General features: G+C 41.6%; 1 protein-coding gene across 8 annotated transcripts in view; it reads right to left on the reverse strand.

Moving 5' to 3' along the window:
* mcf2la (mcf.2 cell line derived transforming sequence-like a) overlaps positions 1-18897 on the reverse strand; it is a 239539-nt gene that overhangs the window by 81483 nt on the left and 139159 nt on the right. For all 8 annotated transcript variants that reach the window (XR_015758942.1, XM_043700234.2, XM_087993072.1 and 5 more), the window contains exons 11-14: positions 12078-12269; positions 11079-11270; positions 8961-9126; positions 4611-4699 (exon numbers count right to left, since the gene is read on the reverse strand). Coding sequence is in view for 7 of the 8 variants with exons in the window: in XM_043700234.2 (XP_043556169.2) it covers positions 4611-4699; positions 8961-9126; positions 11079-11270; positions 12078-12269 (639 nt within the window). In the remaining variant the exon portion in view is untranslated. The remainder of the gene's footprint in view (positions 1-4610; positions 4700-8960; positions 9127-11078; positions 11271-12077; positions 12270-18897) is intronic.

Here is an 18897-nt window from a genome sequence, read left to right on the forward strand (position 1 = left end):
TCAAGCTTTAATTATTCTGCCGTAGAGATAGGCACACAGAATCTGCTCGCTCAGGAGGTTTCTCCCACTTCTATCACAAACTGTTCAGCAGGAGCCAGTCAGAGAGCTGTCATCACACTGAAGCCTTCTGGCATCTACAACTGGTCACAACTGCACAAGCCAATCAGCAATCTGTTGCTGGACAAATCTCACTGTACTCATAGGTAAAAACAATGACTGCAGATGCTGGAAACCAGATTTTGGATTAGTGGTGCTGGAAGAGTACAGCAGTTCAGGCAGCATCCGAGGAGCAGTAAAATCGGCGTTTCGGGCAAAAGCCCTTCATCAGGGCCTGAACTGCTGTGCTCTTCCAGCACCACTAATCCAAAATCACTGTACTCATAACCCAGTTGACATGTTAGTGTTTTTTCTGTCTTCCTCAACTCCTTGCAAAGCAAAAGTGTAACGTAAACTTAAAGTACAGCAATTACTTCCACAGTCCTTTTCCCAACTTTAGTGCATTATCAAAAATAAAGAAAAATAAAAACTTCAGCGAGAGGGTGCAAACGAGAGGGAGTGCGAGCCAGAGAGAGAGAGAGCGCACATGAGAAGACTTCTTTTTTTGAAAAAGAACATTTTGGTACTAAATAGTAGTAATGTCAATGAGTTCTGATCTATCATCATGACAACTCTTAATAGCATCTCTCAGGAGTTGGGTTCCATCATGCAGTCCCCATTCGATGGACTTGGGGACAAACAAATTTATCACTGCAGCTGGTCAAGGAGGTAGCACACTATCACCTTCTCAGCAGCAAGTAGGACTGGGCAACAAACGCTAACCCAGCCAGTTACAACCACATTTAAACAATTTTTTTTAAAAAAATATGCCTTATAGATTTTGTTCCTCTAGATCAATAGAATTGGTGAACCGCAGCCTGACAGTAGAGAAATGGTTGGGAAGGATAATAACATATTAGATCCTAATAACCCCCTCGAACGACACCTTTCATGGTTTCAGAAAGCAAGTAAGATCTGACTGCCTGAGGAGAGGTTGAATTATTGCTGTTTGAGCCAGAGTCAGAGTCATAGAGATGTACAGCACGGAAACAGACCCTTCGGTCCAATTTGTCCATGCCAACCAGATATCTCAACTCAATCTAGTCCCACCTGCCAGCACCCGACCCACACTCCTCCAAACCCTTCCTATTCATATACCCTTCCAGATGCCTTTTAAATGTTGCAATTGTACTAACCTCCACCATTTCCTCTGGCAGCTCATTCTATACACTTACCATCCTCCGCATGAAACAGTTGCCCCTCAGGTCTCTTTTGTATCTTTCCCCCCTCACCCTAAACCTATGCCCTCTAGTTCTGGACTCCCCCACTCCAGGGGAAGAGACTTTGTCTATTTATCCTATCCACGCCCCTCATGATTTTATAAATCTCTATAAGGCCACCCCTCAGCCTCAGAAGCTCCTGGGAAAACAGCTCCAGCCTACTCAAACTCTCCCCATAGCTCAAATCCTCCAACCCTGGCAATATCATTGTAAATCTTTTCAAGTTTCAAAACATTTTTCCGATAGGAAAGAGACCAGAATTGCATGCAATTTTCCAAAAATGGCCTAACCAATATTTTGTACAAACTCTCAGAGATTGCTAATGATTGACCTTGTACAAGATCCTGACTAAACTACAACAATAATTTTTCAAGATGGCAGCAAAGTAGGACTCTCCAGGTAGAGCTTGTTCACTCTGTCTGTTTCTTTTCTTTTCCTTTTGTTTCTTTATCTTTCTTTCTTCTCGGCAACGTCCTGAACTTTTGGCCTCAGCATGAACTTGCACCCTTGGCCAACTCCACAATGACTAAGAACTGAAACCTACTAGAGAAAGTTCAGTGCTTTGAAGTGCTTTATGGTTGTAATTAGTTTCATAAATGTTGAGTGAATATCCTTATAAATCCAATAGAGATTTTTTTTACTGTCTATTGTGCAATTTATAGTTTACATTAACCCAAATTTTCCTGTTAATTTATTTTTAATACAAGTTAATTTTAGTTTGATTGTTAAAGTAAAAGTTAGAGAAAGTGAACCTCATTTCATTGGTTTTCCAAATGTGGTAACTGAAAATTTGACTATTTTAGATAATGCAGCGATATGGCAATAATTTATCTAAAGTGCTCTTCAATATGTTCTGGCTGCAATTGACCATTGTATCACTTCCTCAAGCCTGTACAAAAGCAAAGGATCTTTGAATGAAGACCTTCACTCTGTTACAGAAAAAGACATGTTCTGTCAGATAACAATGTTATGCAACAGGCAGAAAACCACCATCAAAATGGGATATGCCGTTGGAAGCTGTCAGATATATGAAGGTAGTGTAATTAATTATTCGCTTGATGCGAAACTGATGGACATTACTCTCATGCAGTTTATCCATTAAGCATAGTTGCCTCAGAGAAGCCTTTAGCTAAGTGTACACAGGTTAGCTTGCTTCTCTCAGCAGCCAGCAAGCCTCACATCTGCAGTGAATAGGTAGAGAAGAATAGAAGGATTGCACAATATAATAGTTATGGAAACCAACAGGAAAGTAGGGTCTGACATGCTGCAAGTAACAAAATACTAAATGTACATTAATACATTCAAAGTCTTTGTACTATTAGATTAGATTAGATTAGATTACTTACAGTGTTGAAACAGGCCCTTCGGCCCAACAAGTCCACACCGACCCGCCGAAGTGTAACCACCCAGACCCATTCTCCTACATTTACCCCTTCACCTAACACTACGGGCAATTTAGCATAGCGAATTCACCTAACCTGAACATTTTTGGATTGTGGGAGGAAACCGGAGCATCCGGAGGAAACCCACGCAGACACAAGGAGAATGTGCAAACTCCACACAGAGAGTCGCCTGAGGCGGGAATTGAACCTGGGTCTCTGGCGCTGTGAAGCAGCAGTGCTAACCACTGTGCTATCGTGCCGCCCACCGTGCCGTACTATATGAGGACAGTGAAGTTGTGTGAGGAAATTCTCAGAGTAACATTCTGGCTTTGGGAGCTTCATACAACCATGTAAACCCCAAAGTCCAAACCATTACTTTGAGATGCCTATGAGGGAAGTATTACAAGTGTTTACTCCAGGAAACATGGCACCAGTTACCTATTTAATACAAGCATTGACTGCAAATCCCCTAGAATAGGAAGATAGCTGACACTATAAGTTGTCTAAAAATGATAAACATTGGCTGTATTTCAAATTGCTAAGTCACCAGGATTGGATTAGATGCATCTGAGGACACTGAGCAAAGGAATGATGGAAACCGGAGAAGCATTGACCATGATCTTCCAATTCTCCTAAGTCACAGAAGGGATTTAGGTATGTGCACACAAATTGTATGGACAAATTGAGTAGGAGATGAAAGGGCAAACAGGATTTTGGGCTTTATAAATACCATCAATTTCAAAAGCAAGGAAGCTATAATGAACCTTCATAAAACACTGGTTCAACTCAGTTATGTCCAATTCTGGGCATTATGTAAAGGATTTAGATATAGGGTAGAAACAAGATTATGAACATAGTTCCAGGCATGAGTGGCTTCTGTTACCTGGATATATTGGAAAAGCTGGGACTATTTTCCTTAAAGTGAACGTTGAGAGAAGATTTGAGAGAAACCGTAAGTGTCTAGACTGGGTAGTTACAGAGAAATCATTCTCATTGGCAGAAAGATGGAGAATCCAAGGACATGGAAAAAGAAAAAGAACCAATGCAGGCATGGGAAAAACATTTGTACTCATGAGTGATTAGGATCTGGAATGAGTTGGCTGTGAATGTGGTTCATTATTCAATTATAATCTTCAAAGGGAATCCAATCAGTACCTGGGCACAGAGTTAGGGGAAACGAGTGCAACAAATAGGAATGCAACCAGAGAGCTGACACAGAAAGAAATGGGTCCAATGGTCCCCTCCTGTGCTGATCCTCTTTACAAGTTGTCTAAGGAGCTAAATCAAAAGAAAATGCTTCTCAAGCATTTAACTCTTACCTAGGAATGGATTCCATTGGAAACGAAGGCTTTCTATATGACACTAGCATTGGTTTGTGAGAAAGATCCAGAATTAGCAATACAAGTTGAGAGAACGCAGGGTTTTCAGGGTTGTAACTATTCATTTTCTGATAATTATCATCTATTATAAACGGTTCTTTCCTGTCTCCAATGAGGGACTTTGGCTGCATAGCTTGAATCCCATCAAAACTGGAATGTATGGAAATTTGGCACTTGTGCCAACATGGCCATTTGGTTCAGTAAGATGAAATGCCATCCCCATTTAGTTCAAAATGTGACAACAGAAACGGATCAAAACCCATTCGCATCCATCCAAAATAAACTTTGTTCTGAAGAGTCACTGAACTCAAAATGTTAACTCTGTTTTGTCTCCAGAGATGTTGCCAGACCTGCTGAGATTTTCCAGTGTTTTGTTTTCTTTTCTGATTTGCAGCATCTGCATCAACTACTTTGTGATGGGTATATGTCAAACCTTGCTGATTAAATATGCTGCATCTCTGGCCACTAACACACACACCTCAGAGCTGATAATTGCTCATTGTTTACGAAATTTAACAGAAATATTGTTGTACCTTTGAAAGACTTTTGTTTCTTTTCAACAGATTAATTTGAGTCACATTTGCTTTGTGGCTGAAGTTGGGATCATGTCCTTTACTGATATCTGAAAGATAAACATATAATTCAAATTGAACTTTAGATCATTCCTACAAAAAACAGTTTCAATGTGTACCAATTTATTTATATTATATTCATTGGCATAATACTTATGCCAACATGAGAATTGTGCATTATTAAACTAACCAGGGAAACCAATTAACAGTGCAATTACCCAAAGGAACAACCAATCCAGAAATCCTTCTAATGGCACATAGGAAAACAAATTTGTATCATTTCATTGGAAAATTAGGAAATCCTGGTCATGAAGAGGTAGCAGAAATGTGGGATAAACTAATGGACATACTGATAGCAAACTCATTAGTTTCAATTTCCAACAATAGGGCATAAAGACAAGCAGTAGGCAAGGACAAGGCCTGGAATTGGCTTTTAGTTCATACAGAAAATAGCATACAACTCTAATCACTCCAAAGCAGCACATTAGATGCAACAAGAGTCATGGATCCCCAAGGCTGCTGTAACTAACAGATATTTATGAAAAGGAACACTAAGGTTACAGAAAGATTGCATGAGTCATTTCCTAAATGATTTTCTAATACTATTTGTGATTTTGATCACCTAAATCTGTTTAGCTGTCTCCATTGAAATCCCAATCCTGCATCCCTGTGATGCGGAACATGCACTATACAGTGCAGACCAAATCTGTCCGTCATTGATCCTCATACATCAGTCAGGAGTACAGTGCACACATACACTTGGGATGCCCTCAGTCAGGGATTATGTCCACATACAATCCAGTGAGTTGGCAGGGGGCAATTCTGCAAGCCCAGCAGCAGCAGTTGGAGAGATATAAACACAGCAGTCAGAGAGATATAAACACAGCAGTCAGTCACATCTAGGACTGCTTATCACGGTTAGTGGTCTTGGGTGAATGCAGTCCGAGGGCTACATCCATCAAGGGTTCAGGAAGGTGCAAGGGCGACTCGTAGGGGCAGCAGAGGATCACTGCCATTAAAGGTGGGGATCAAGGTAAGTACAAGCACGGAGGATGTAGAGGGTATGGTAGGCAATGGGAACAAGTGGCAGCGACCATTACTGTGGCCTTCAGAAGGGGAGTATAGAAGATCAGGATGGCATCATTAAGGTGTAATCTGGGATTCATGGTTGGCAGCTGTAGGCCAAGGTCAATGTGGTGAGTCTGTGCATGGGAGTGGAGGGTGGCAATGTTGGAAATGGGCTGTTGGGGAGTGAGAGGATTGAGGAGACATGGAAGCTTTGGCGGTACCTGGTAATCAGCAGAGCTTAGTGAAAATGGTATTCACCACAAGCTGTGTTCCCTGCCACCACTTGCCATTCTGTACATACAAATTGCTACTAGAAAATGGCTGGCACAATGTCCAGGATGAGCAGTCTGATGTGTGAAAGTGCAGTGTCCATATTTTCCACAGAGAACACTGAAGGAACAAATACAGAAATGAGCCATTTGCAAATGCCAGCTACATTTAATTTGCAATAATTTCATTACATATTTGCTGTGTTTGCAGAGTGTAGGTGTTTGAAGGTCAGATGTGGTCAAAAGCAATTTGCACCATGCCACTGATGCCTGCAAAGTGAACACTGGCATTTTAATGTTATTGAAATTAACCAGCGATAATTTGTGGGCGGCACGGTGGCACAGTGGTTAGCACTGCTGCCTCACAGTGCCTGAGACCTGGGTTCAATTCCCGCCTCAGACGACTGACTGTGTGGAGTTTGCACATTCTCCCAGTGTCTGCGTGGGTTTCCTCCGGGTGCTCCGGTTTCCGCCCACAATCCAAAGATGTGCAGGTCAGGTGAATTGACCATGTTAAATTGCCCATAGTGTTAGGTAATGGGTAAATATAGGGGTATGGGTGGGTTGCGCTTTGACGGGTCGGTGTGGACTTGTTGGGCCGAAGGGCCTGTTTCCACACTGTAATGTAATCTAATCTAATAATGTAAAAAGGCAAACGTTGACCAGAGGTAATTCATTATTTGTGCAAATTCTAAGGTTGCTGTGAGAGCCACACATGATCATTTCATCATGTATCATGTAAATTTAATGATGGTCCATACTGAATGCAATGAGAGTTTGAAAGGTACGCAGGATTTCGGAGTACAGCAAGTACTTCTTTTTGTCGTCATGTGCTGGTCACTCAACTGGTGCAGCATCTTTATTGAGTTGCTGCATGTGCTGAGGCTAATGCTCAATGAATGATTGAGATGTACTCTTTGTTATCCCGTCCAGCACGTCTCACTGTATGGAGAAGTGTGGTCAGTCCTCATCTACGTGGTATGCCACCAATAATTCTCCTGACATCTAAGGGCTTCTTTCATTCTTGTGTTCCCAATATAGGTCATTTCAGCCTGCCGCTGGAGGCATATTAGTCACTGGAGAGACCTTCCATAGAAGGCAAATGCACATGCAGGAGATCCTCGGCAAACAGCAAGGCCAGGGACAGTATGGGCAGAGGTGGAGGTGGAGCACCCAGCCCAAGGAGAGATCACAGCCTCAGGGCTCCACAGTATGCCTGGAGTCTTCAGGTGACTCCGTGTTTTTGCCATGATTTCTTTTTGTGGATAAGAGAGGCACAAAGTCAAAGCAGGGTGCAAGTGTGAAAATAAATAAGTCCCCTGGGCTGGATGGAATTTATCCTAGGATTCTCTTGGATACCAAGAGGAGATTGCAGTGCCTTTACCTTTGATCTTTATGTTGTCACTGTCTTCAGGAATAGCGCTAGAAGACTGGAGAATATTAAATGTTGTTCCCTTGTTCAAGAAGGGGAGTAGAGACAACCCCAGTAATTATAGACCAGTGAGCGTTACTTAAGTTGTGGATAAAGTGTCAAAAAAAAGTTATAAGAGATAGGATTTATCATCTAGAGAGGAACAAGTTGATTAGGGAAAGTCAACACGATTTTGTGAAGGATAGGTCGTGCCTCACAAACCTTACTGGTCACCTTCTCAAAGAACTCTAAACAGGTGAATGAGGGTATAGTGGTCGATGCGGTGTATATGGATTTCAGTAAAGCATTTGATAAGGTTCTCTACACGAGGCTATTGCAGAAAATACAGAGGCATGGGATTGACGGTGATTTAGCGGTTTGGATCAGAAATTGGATAGCTGGTTAATGATGGGAAATGTACAAATGGCAACCACCACTGACTCCCAAAACAATTTGATCATATATGAAAGGTGATTTATTGACCTGTGGGAGAATGTTTTCTAAAGAAAGGCAATACCCAAAACTTGTTCCCAATTGTGACATAAATGAAAACCATTACAGCTCCCACAAGGCTTGAAAAACTTGGGTATCATTTCTATTCTCAAAGCTTCTATTGGCAGCAATTCTGTGACAGAAACTCTACTAATTAAGTGTCTCAGAAACATTAGATAGGATATATAAAACTGAAAGTATCAATAAATCTGGTAGATTAATAACACGCCCTCTAGATTTTAAAAAAAAAACCTTGGTTTAACTAAATATAAGATTGCTCTGTACTCTCTGAATTGCAAATATAATTAATAAAGTAACATTCTGAATGTGTAGTTACAAGCGGTACAGTCTAGTTAAGCTACAATATCAAAAATACTATCAAATAATTAAAAGAATGGAAATTTCATGTAAAATGATAGAAAGGGGGATAAAGGAGGCATTTGGCATGCTTGCCTTCATCAGTCAGAGCACTGCGTGCAGCTGTACAAAATATTGGTATGGGCACACTTTGAGTACTGCATACAATTCTAGTCATCCTGCTATAGAAAGGATGTTACTAAATTGGAAAGGTGCAGAAAAGACTTACAAGGATGTGACCAAAACTGGAGGGTTTGAGTCCTAAGGAGAGGTTGGATAGGCTGGGACTTCTTCCCCTGGAGGGTAGGATGCTGAGGGTGACCTTATAGAAATTGATAAAATCATGAAGGCATAGATAAACTGAATATCCAAAGTCTTTTTCCCAGGGTAGAGGAGTCCAAAGCTAGAGGGCATAGGTTTAAGGTGAGAGGGACAAGATTTAAAAAGGACCTGAGCGGCGACTTTTTCACACAGAGGGTGGTGCGTATATGGAACAAGCTGCCAGAGGAAGTGGTAGGGGTGAATACAATTACAACATTTAAAGACATTTGCACAGGTACATGGATAAAAATGTTTTACAGAGATATTGGTCAAACATGGGCCAATAGAATGAGTTCTGTTCAGGAAACCCGGTCGGCATGGACGAATTGGGCTGAAGTGTCTATTTCAGTGTATGAGTCTATGACTCTCACTTTTGAAAAAGTCTAACAATACCTGGGCTTGGGTAGGAGATGGGTGATCTTGGAATTCCTTCAGGACGAGGAGCCACTGGTTGCACTGGACGGGTTTGTTTTGCAGCCAGCTTCTTAAGACTTATACTTCGCTTTTCAAACATTTCTTCCATCTCCTCTTGTTTTTGGAAGATTTTTAGAACGGGAGCCTGCAAAATGAATGAAGCAACATGACACTCATGAAAGGACAAAGACAGCAGATACATGGGAGCACCACCATCTAAGAGTTGCCCTCCAAGTCACACACTTCAGACTTGCAAACATATCACGGTTCCTTCACTGTTGCAAGGTCAACATCCTGGAACTCCCTCCCCAACAGCACTGGGGATGCACCTACCCAAAATGGACTACAGCGATTCAAGAAGGCAGCTCACAACTACCTTCTCTAGGACAATTATGGATGGGCAAAGGCTGGCATAGCCAGTGAAGTCCATATCCCCTGAATGAATAAAGAAAATTAAAACACCTTTACAATGCAAGTAAAGAAAGAAAAAATACATTCTCTCACTCTGAACACTGCCAGTTCATGAACACCTCAGATCTGTTATGTTTTTTCCAAAAGTTTCCTTCTTTTCTAAGATTAAGTTCTTATTCCACAAATATGTGTATATGCATTGTACTAATAATTCTTCTCATGTTTAGTAATTCACAACCTCACTCTTTTGTTAAATCAAGGAAGCCTGTTTAACTTAGTTCCTTTTAAAGCATACATAAGTTTGGTCAGGGAGAACACTGTCCACAAAGGAATGGATACTGTTTGAATTAACCTTGTTACAACCAGCTGAGGGGGTAAAGTAGAAGAGACAGTTCATCCTTGTCTTTATTGAATGCAACCACTGTTTCAGGCAATTTCAATTCTTTCAGCTGCTGTTTGGACTAATCTAAGAGCAGGAATCCTTGAGATGATTTGGAGAATTGAGTGATTGAGTGGAGGGATTTACTGACAGTTTTCAGATTGTTTTCAAAAGGATTTCGGTGAAGTCACTTGGAACTCGGCAGAGATCCAAATGCATCAGGGCCCCTCTGTTTGTTAATTGCCTTGTACCAAGTGAAGCTTTTAACTGCTCAAAGACAAATGATGAGGTAGAGGCAATGTAAAAGTGAGTAAGGACCAATTGTACAGTGAGTTGCCACTCCTGTGATCCACAGTGAGCTGCTATACCAGAGAAAGAAAAATAAATGCACATAGGGAACACCAGTTGGCTCTACTTCAAGGCACTAGCATGTTACATAAAGAAATACAAGATACAATTTAATTTGTTTTAACACTGGACCTTACTCAGGTATTGAAAGGGAATGTAATTGAGTCAAATGCAAGGAGGGACCCTGGGCATTTTCCACCACCTCAATCCATCTCAACACCCCACAGCAGTCACCAAAGTTTAAAACAAACACAAGAAATCAGAGCAGGAGCATGCTATTTAAATATGCTGTGACATTCAACAAGACCATGATTGATAAGACTTTGATCAACTTTCCTGCTTGCATTCAATAACCATCGGCTCCCTTTTTGATCAAGGAATTGCCTGACTCAGTTTTGAATAAATGAATAACTCATCTTCATTGGTCTCTGTAGAACAGAATTTCAAGGGCTAATGATCCTAAGAGTATAAATTCCTCTTCATCTCCACTTTAAATGGGTGATATTTATTTTAATTGTTCTGACTCAATCCAGATATCACCTATATGAAGATGCATCCCCTCAGCAACTCTGTCAAGACTTGTTGGAATCTTAAATGTTTCAATAAGATCACCTCTCATTCCAATGAGCACGGCCTCACACTGCCCAAACTTGCCTTACAAGATAGGTCTTTAATCACAGAAATCAGCCTAGTAAATCTACTGTGAACGGATTCGAATGCAGTGTAACTCCCCATAGTGAAGAAGGCAGAAAGGTATGCACTACTCTGGGGACAATCTCACTAATGCACTTCCCAAAAGCATAAGCAGCTTTGTGCACAGGAGGTGGTGCATGATTCATTTCACCTTACAAACTTTATTGGGGTCAGTGCTGAAAAGACTTGATGCAGGTAAGCTCAGTTTAATGCAAGGAATTTGATTCATGGGATCATTAATATTTCCAATATTTTCAAATAATTACCATGAGGTCATCTCCAAGTATAGCTTTATATTTGTTAGTGATGTTACTAAGATCCTCCAGTTTCTGGCCTGATGCGGTGTCCAGATACTTCTCAATTTCCTGCAGGGCTGCCTCTGCCCCATCCTGAGACTGACATTTATCAACAGATTGTGAGGCTAGCAAATAAATCCCAGAATCACACCACTGCATGGCCTATGGGAAGAGGAGAGTGTGCAATCAGTACAGGCACAATAAGACATCAACATCAATTGTAACAGAAACAGAAGTTGCTGGAAAATCTCAGCAGGCCTGGCAGCATCTGTGAAGAGAAATCAGAGTTAACATTTCAGGACCAGTGACCCTTCCACAAAGGATTTCTGAGGAAGGATCTCCAGATCCAAAATGTTAACTCTGATTTCTCTTCATAGATGCTGCCAGATCTGCTGAGCTTTTCCAGCAAACTCTGTTTTTGCATATAAAACAGGCAAGATTAAGAATTAATGAAATGCTAATACATGCAAATACGCCTCTTACCACTTATTAGTGAGATTCTTATATCACTATTCCAACCTGTAGTTCAACATCAAGAATCTCATTTTTCCAATCGACATATTTTGCCAACTGACTCACCGTTGCCAATGTTATTCCGGGACTGGGAAAATAGCAAACCATTCAATTTGAGGGTTGGACAACAAATGCTGCTATACCAGCAACAATTACATTCCATGAAAATATAAGAAAAGAAAAAAAACCTGTTTGGATTAAATCAAAAAATCTCTCTCTGCTCAGATTCTCTCTTCAAAATACGTGTCTTGTCATAACATGCACAGTTTGAGTATGGTCCTTTCATTTCTCAACAGTGTGACAAGCATCAACTTTTCAGAAAGGATATTTACCGCAAGCAAACTCAGTGGATGAGGTTCTATGCCTGAACCACTGTCTTGTAGACAATACACTTAATACAGATACCAGTATTCTATATGATTTCTTACTTTTTATATAGTTCAGTATTATTTCTACCTGTTCCAGCCTCTTGTGCAACTCCATTGATTGATTAAGCAGTTCCTTTTTGGTTTTTAGTCCATTCGCCAGGTTGCGACACACAGCTCGCAGCTCGATGCATTTGGGAAGAATTGAATCCACAGCGTAGTGATTGTCCTCAATAAGGTGATCCCCTTGAACTGCCAAGGTTTCAGCTTTCTCTAATACTTCCTGTTACAACACAAGCATGAGGTTTCTTTCAAAATACTATAACATTGGCATTTTCCTTTCCAGCTGCATTTACAATTCAGAAAACATAAATGAGCTTTGTTTAATGAAAGCCAGAAACAAGTTAACATGATGCAACTAGCATATGTTCATTGGGATATTTTTAAAATATAAGCATTAATATATTTCACAGAATGCAATCTTATTGTTGTGTGCTCTGGAGTATATATCTCCTTGGTAATCTTTAAATAAATACTCTAAATCTTTGTGGATGGTGGGCAGTATTTTAAAGTACCAGCTAGTAAGTTATGCACTACAAAACTTTCAGCTTCTGACCTGGTCCTGTAGCCACAGTATTTACATGGTTGATCCAGTTCTGTTTCTGGTCAGTGGGAATGTCCAGGATATTGACAGGACAGAGCTGAGGCAACAATGTCAATTAATGCCATCAGGAGATAATTAGATTCTCTCTTGTTGGAGGTGACCTTTCCTGGCACTTGTCTATTAACTGCCTGGTTCCCATCCCTTCTGCTTTCAGAACCCCTGACTAGATTTTTGAACAAACATCACTATCCTGGGCTTGTTAAGTTCAACTTTGCCCAAAGTTTGATGTAAATACTTGTTGGGAGACGGAGATGTGCTCATGAGTGAGATAGTGTATCTGGTTAGGAACAGAGGAACAGAAGTAGGCTACTCAGCTTAACTCCGTATATCTGCCTTAGGCCCATATCCATCTATACTTTTGCTTAACAAAACTTTATCTATCTCAGATTGAAAATTAACAACTAATCTAGCTTCAACTACCATTTGTGGAAGAGAGTTCCAAACATTTATCACCATTTGTGTAGAATGTTTTCCTAACATCTCTCCTGAACAGTCTCCACCCTAATTCTCAGACTGTGCCTTCCTAATTCTGGAATCCCCAACCAATGGAAGTAGTTTATCTTTATCTACCATGTCTTTTCCTATTAATATTTTGAAGACTTCAATCAGATCATCCCTTAATCTTCTAAAGTTGAGAGAAAACTGGCCAAATTTATATAATCTCTCCTCATAACTGGGCTTCAGGGGTTAAGTAATCATTCTTGTAAATTTACGTTGTACTCCCTCCAAGGCCAATTATCCTTCGAAAGGTGCTATGTCCAGATTTGCTCACAGTGCTTCAAGTGGAATCTAACCAGAGTTTTGCATAACTGCAGTATAAATTCTGCATCCGTATACTTCAGTCCTTGAGATACAAAGGCAAGCATTCCATTAACTTGCTTATTTTCCGCACCTCTTCATGGCATTTTAAAGATCCATGTGCCTGAACCCTCCTGTCTCTTTGGACATTCACTATATTTAACTTCATACCTTCTCGAAAGTACCCTGATCTATTTTTTTTACATACAAAATAGAGAGCCTCACACGAAATAATGTGATTAATTGAGGCACTAACACAAATCCTTCAGGACATCACTGATCACATCCTGCCATTCAAGAATTGACACATTATCCCTACTTTGTCACCTGCCACTCAACCAATTTCCCAGCCATGTCAGTAATTTACCTTCAATCCCCAACTAAGGCTTCTACATTAGTTAACAATCTCTTAAGTGGTACATCATTAAACGTGTTCTGGAAATCCATATAAAACATCCTTAGACCATTCCCTATCCACTATCTCAGTCACCTCTTCAAAGAAAAAGTCAATGAGTTTTATCAGGTATAACCTACCTGTCATGAATCCATATTGTTGTCCACGATTAACTAAAAATTTTGAGAAGTACAGTTATCCCATCCTTGATTCTAGACTCCAACAAAGTCCCTACCACAGATATTAGCCTCAATGGTCTGTAATTCTTTGGTTTTCCTCTTCCATCCTTCTTAAAGGTGGAGTATTATGTGGCATTTTCCAAACCCATATCTAGGGCACTCTGAAAGATTATAGTTAGGATGTCTACAAACTGCTCCCTGACATCCTTTAACACTCTTTAGGTGGAAATCATCAGGTCCTGGGAATTGGTCACTCTTTAATTCCATTAATTTCCTCTTTCCCAATGTTTTATAGTCCTTAAATTTATTCAGTCCCTGCCCGCAGCCCACTATTAATTTCCTTGCAACTTCTGGTGAGCTATCCTCCTTTTCCTACTGTAAATACTGAGGCAAAGTAATCAGTCAGCACTTCTGCCATTTCCCCCAATAGCTATTGGCAGTATCCCTACCTTCAGTCTTTAGTGGGCCAACAATGATCCTGACTACTGCTTTCCCTTTAGGTAACTAAAATTTCCTCTTAATGATTTTGATGACCCTGTCAAGATTCCTTTCATAGTCCCTTTTAGTCATGCTTACAAGCTGCTTTCTAACCTTTGGCTAATCTTTGTATCTTTTCCATTCAACAAGATCTGTGCTGTTTTTTGCATTTTTGTGAGCCCTTTTGTTTAGTTTTATGTTGTCCCTTGACTCCTTAACTGTCATAGAGTCACAGAGATGTACAGCACAGAAACAGACCCTTCAGTCCAACCTGTCCATGCCAACCAGATATCCCAATCTTGCCAGCACCTGGCCCATATCCCTCCAAACCCTTCCTATTTATTTATCCTTTCAGATACCTTTTAAATATTGTAATTATACTAGCCTCCACCACTTCCTCTGGCAGCTCATTCCATACACTCACCATTCTCTGCATCAAAAAGTTGCCCTTCAGGTCTCTTTTATATTTTTCCCCTCTCACCCTAAACCTATGCCCTCTAGTTCTGGACTCTCCCAACCCAGGGAAAAGACCTTGTCTATTTATCCTATCCTTCCCTTCATATGATTTTATGAATCTCCATAAGCCTCTGACGCTCCAGGAAAATAACCCCAGCCTATTCAACCTCTCTCTATAGCTCAAATCCTCCCCAACCCGGCAATATCCTTGTATCTTTTCAGAACCCTTTGAAGTTTCACATAATCCTTCTTATAGGAAGGAGACCAGAACTACAGGCAATATTCCAAAAGTGGCCTAATCAACATCCTGTACAGCGACAACATGACCTCCCAACTCTACACTCAATACTCTGACCAATAAAGGAAAGCATACCTTTTCGCCATCCTATTTATCTGCGACTCCACTTTCAAGGAGCTATGAACCAGAACTCCAAGGTCTCTTTGTTCAGCAACACTCCCTAGGACTTATACCCTTAATGGTAAGGTCCTGCCAAGATTTGCTTTCCCAAAATGCAGCAAGCTCCATCTGCCACTCCTCAACCCATTGGCCCATCTGATCAAGATCCCATTGTACTCTGAGGCAACCTTCTTCACTGTCCATTACACTTCCAATTTTGGGGTCATCTGCAAACTTACTAACTAGACCTTTTATGTTCACATCCAAACCATTTATGTAAATGACAAAAAGTAGTGGACCCAGCACCGATCCTTGTGGCATTCCACTGGTCACAGGCCTCCAGTCTGAAAAACAACCCTCCACCACCACCCTCTGACTTCTACCTTTGAGCCAGTTCTGTATCCAAATGGCTAGTTCTCCCTGTATTCCATGAGGTCTCACCTTGCTAACCAGTCTCCCATCAGGAATCTTGTTGAAAGCCTTACTGAAGTCCATATGGATCATGTCCACTGCTCTGCCCTCATCAATTCTGTTTGTTACTTCTTCAAAAAACTCAAATCAAGTTCATGAGACACGATTGCCCATTCACAAAGCCATGTTGATTACCCCTAATCAGTCCTTGCCTTTCCAAACACGTGTAATTTATGTAAATCCTGTGTAAATCCTGTCCCTCAGGATTCCCTCCAACAACTTGCCCACCACCGATGTCAGGCTCACCGGTCTATTGTTACCCGTCCTGTCCTGACCACCTTTCTTTAATAGTGGTACCACATTAGCCAACCTCCAGTCTTCCGGCACCTCAACTGTGACTATCAACAATACAAATATCTCAGCAAGGGGCCCAGCAATCACTTCTCTAGCTTCCCACAGAGTTCTAGGGTACACCTAATCAGGTCCTGGGGATGTATCCACCTTTACGCATTTCAAGACTTCCAGCACTTCCACTTCTGTAATATGGACATTTTTCAAACTGTCACCATCTATCTCCCTACACTCTATACATTCCATGTCCTTCTCCACGTAAGAGAAAGTTAGGACTGCAGATGCTTGAGATCAAGAGTGTGGTGCTGTAAAAGCACAGCAGGTCAGGCAGCATCTGAGCAGGAGAATCGACATTTTGGGCATAAGTCCTTTATCAGGAATGAGGCTTGTGGGCCGGGAGGCTGAGAAATAAATGGGAGGAGGGGTGGGGCGGGGGGAGGGATAGCTGAGAATTTGATAGTTAGATGAAGGTGAGGGAGAAGGTGTTAGGTTGGAGAGGAGGGTGGAGTGGATAGATGAGAAAAGTGATGAACAGATCAGGAGGGCGGTGCCGATTTGGAGGCTTGGGACTGGGATAATGTGGGGGGAGGGAAATGAGGAAACTGTTGAAATCCATATTGATCCTGCAGGGTCCCAAGGCGGAATATGAGGTGTTCTTCCTCCAGGCGTCTGGTGGTAAGGATTTGGCGATGGAGACGGCCCAGGACCTGCATGTCCTTAACAATATGGGAGGGGGAGTTAAAGTGTTCAGCCACGGGAACGGTGGTGTTGGCTGGTGCAGGTGTCCCAGAGATGTTCTTAAAACAATCCGCAAGATGACATTGGTGGAGGTACAGATAACTTTCTGTCAGATGTGGATTGCGCTAGGTAGACGAAGGTGAGGGAGAAGGTGCTAGGTCAGAAAGGAGGGTGGAGCGGATAGATGGGAAAGGCAATGGACAGGTCAGAGGGTGGTGCCTAATTGGAGGTTTGGGACTGGGATAATATGGTGGGGTGGGGAATGAGGCTATCTTCCCCCCCCCAACCCCACCCCCCTCCCATTTATCTCTCAGCCTCCCCTGGTCCACAAGCCTCATTCCTGATGAAGGACTTATGCCCAAAATGTCGATTCTCCTGCTCCTCAGATGCTGCCTGACCTGCTGTGCTTTTACAGCACTACACTCTCCTCCACAATAAATACTGATGCAAAATACTCGTTTAGTATCTTCCCCATCTCCTGTGGCTCCACACAAAGGCCTCCTTGCTGATCTTTGAGGGGCCCTATTCATTCTCTAGTTATCCTTTCGTCCTCAATGTATTTGTAAAAACCCTTTGGATAAACCCTATTTGCCAAAGCTATCTTATGTCCCCTTTTTGCCCTCCTGATTTCCCTCTTAAGTATACTCCTGCTGCCTTTATATTCTTCTTAGGATTCCCTCAGTATATCCTGTTTATAACCTGTTCATGGCTGTTTTGCATGTAAGATGGCGTTTTTCCCTCTCAGGGGTATTAACTGGCTTTGTATGATGTTAAATGTTTCTTTAAACATTCTTCACTATCCTTCAGTTGTTTTAGCTATTAGCAAGTTTTAACAGTTTACTGTGGATAGTCTGTGCCTCATCTCATTAAAGTCTGCCTTACCTGAATCTAAGACTCTAGCTGCTGATTCATTCATTCATTCAAATGCTACATTGAACATGATCACGTTCTGTTAACTATTCTGTTAAATGTTCAAGCACAATTAGGTTACTAATTAAATCCATGATTTGGAGATGCCGGTGTTGGACTGGGGTTTACAAAGTTAAAAATCACACAACACCAGGTTATAGTCCAACAGATGTAATTGGAAGCTAGTGTGCTTCCAATTAAACCTGTTGGACTATAAGCTGGTGTTGTGTGATTTTTAACTAATTAAATCCAGGTCATTACTCATTACTAAATCCAATATTGCTGTCCCCTTGTTGCATCCAGAAAACATTGCTGTAAGAAATCTCAGACACACTCCAGAAATTCTGACGGATGCTTGTCTTCCTCTTCCAATTTAAGTTAAAATCACGCATTAACACTACTCTGGTCTTGTTTCGTATCCGCCTATTATTTTCTGTATTTGCACAATCTAGCACATCAGATTCTTACCGAGGGGTGTATCCACACCTCTTGCAGGTTTAGATCCTTTACTGTCACTCACTAGGACTTATAACAGCACACAAACCAACAGCCACTCTCAGACAACAACTCACCAAAACAAAGGACCCGATACCCAGCATGAGCAAAACTAATATAGTGTACAAAATCCCATGCAAGGACTGCACAAAACACTATATAGGACAAACAGGAAGACAGCTAACGATCCGCATCCACGAACATCAACTAGCCACGAAACGACACGACCAGCTATCCCTAGTAGCCACACACGCAGACGACAAGCAACATGAATTTGACTGGGACAACACTACCATTATAGGGCAAGCGAAACAAAGAACAGCCAGGGAATTCCTAGAAGCTTGGCACTCATCCACAAATTCCATCAACAAACACATAGACCTGGACCCAATATACCGGCCACGACAGCGGACAGCTGAAACTGACAACCGGAAGCGGCAGGGACAGGCCACCATAAATGCCGGAGGAAACACCACAGAAGCACTTCACAGGAGGCTCCCAAGCACTGAGGATGTCACCTAGACAGGGGACGAAACGTTTGCAACAAAAACTTCAAGCTCGGCGAACAGAACCACAGTAACGAGCACCCGAGCTACAAATCTTCTCACAAACTTTGAACTGTCACTCAGTTCCACCCATATG

This window comes from Chiloscyllium plagiosum, unplaced genomic scaffold (genome assembly GCF_037043375.1).
Source record: "Chiloscyllium plagiosum isolate Xiang-an unplaced genomic scaffold, Cpla_swu_hap1 HiC_scaffold_12, whole genome shotgun sequence".
NCBI classification, from domain to species: domain Eukaryota; kingdom Metazoa; phylum Chordata; class Chondrichthyes; order Orectolobiformes; family Hemiscylliidae; genus Chiloscyllium; species Chiloscyllium plagiosum.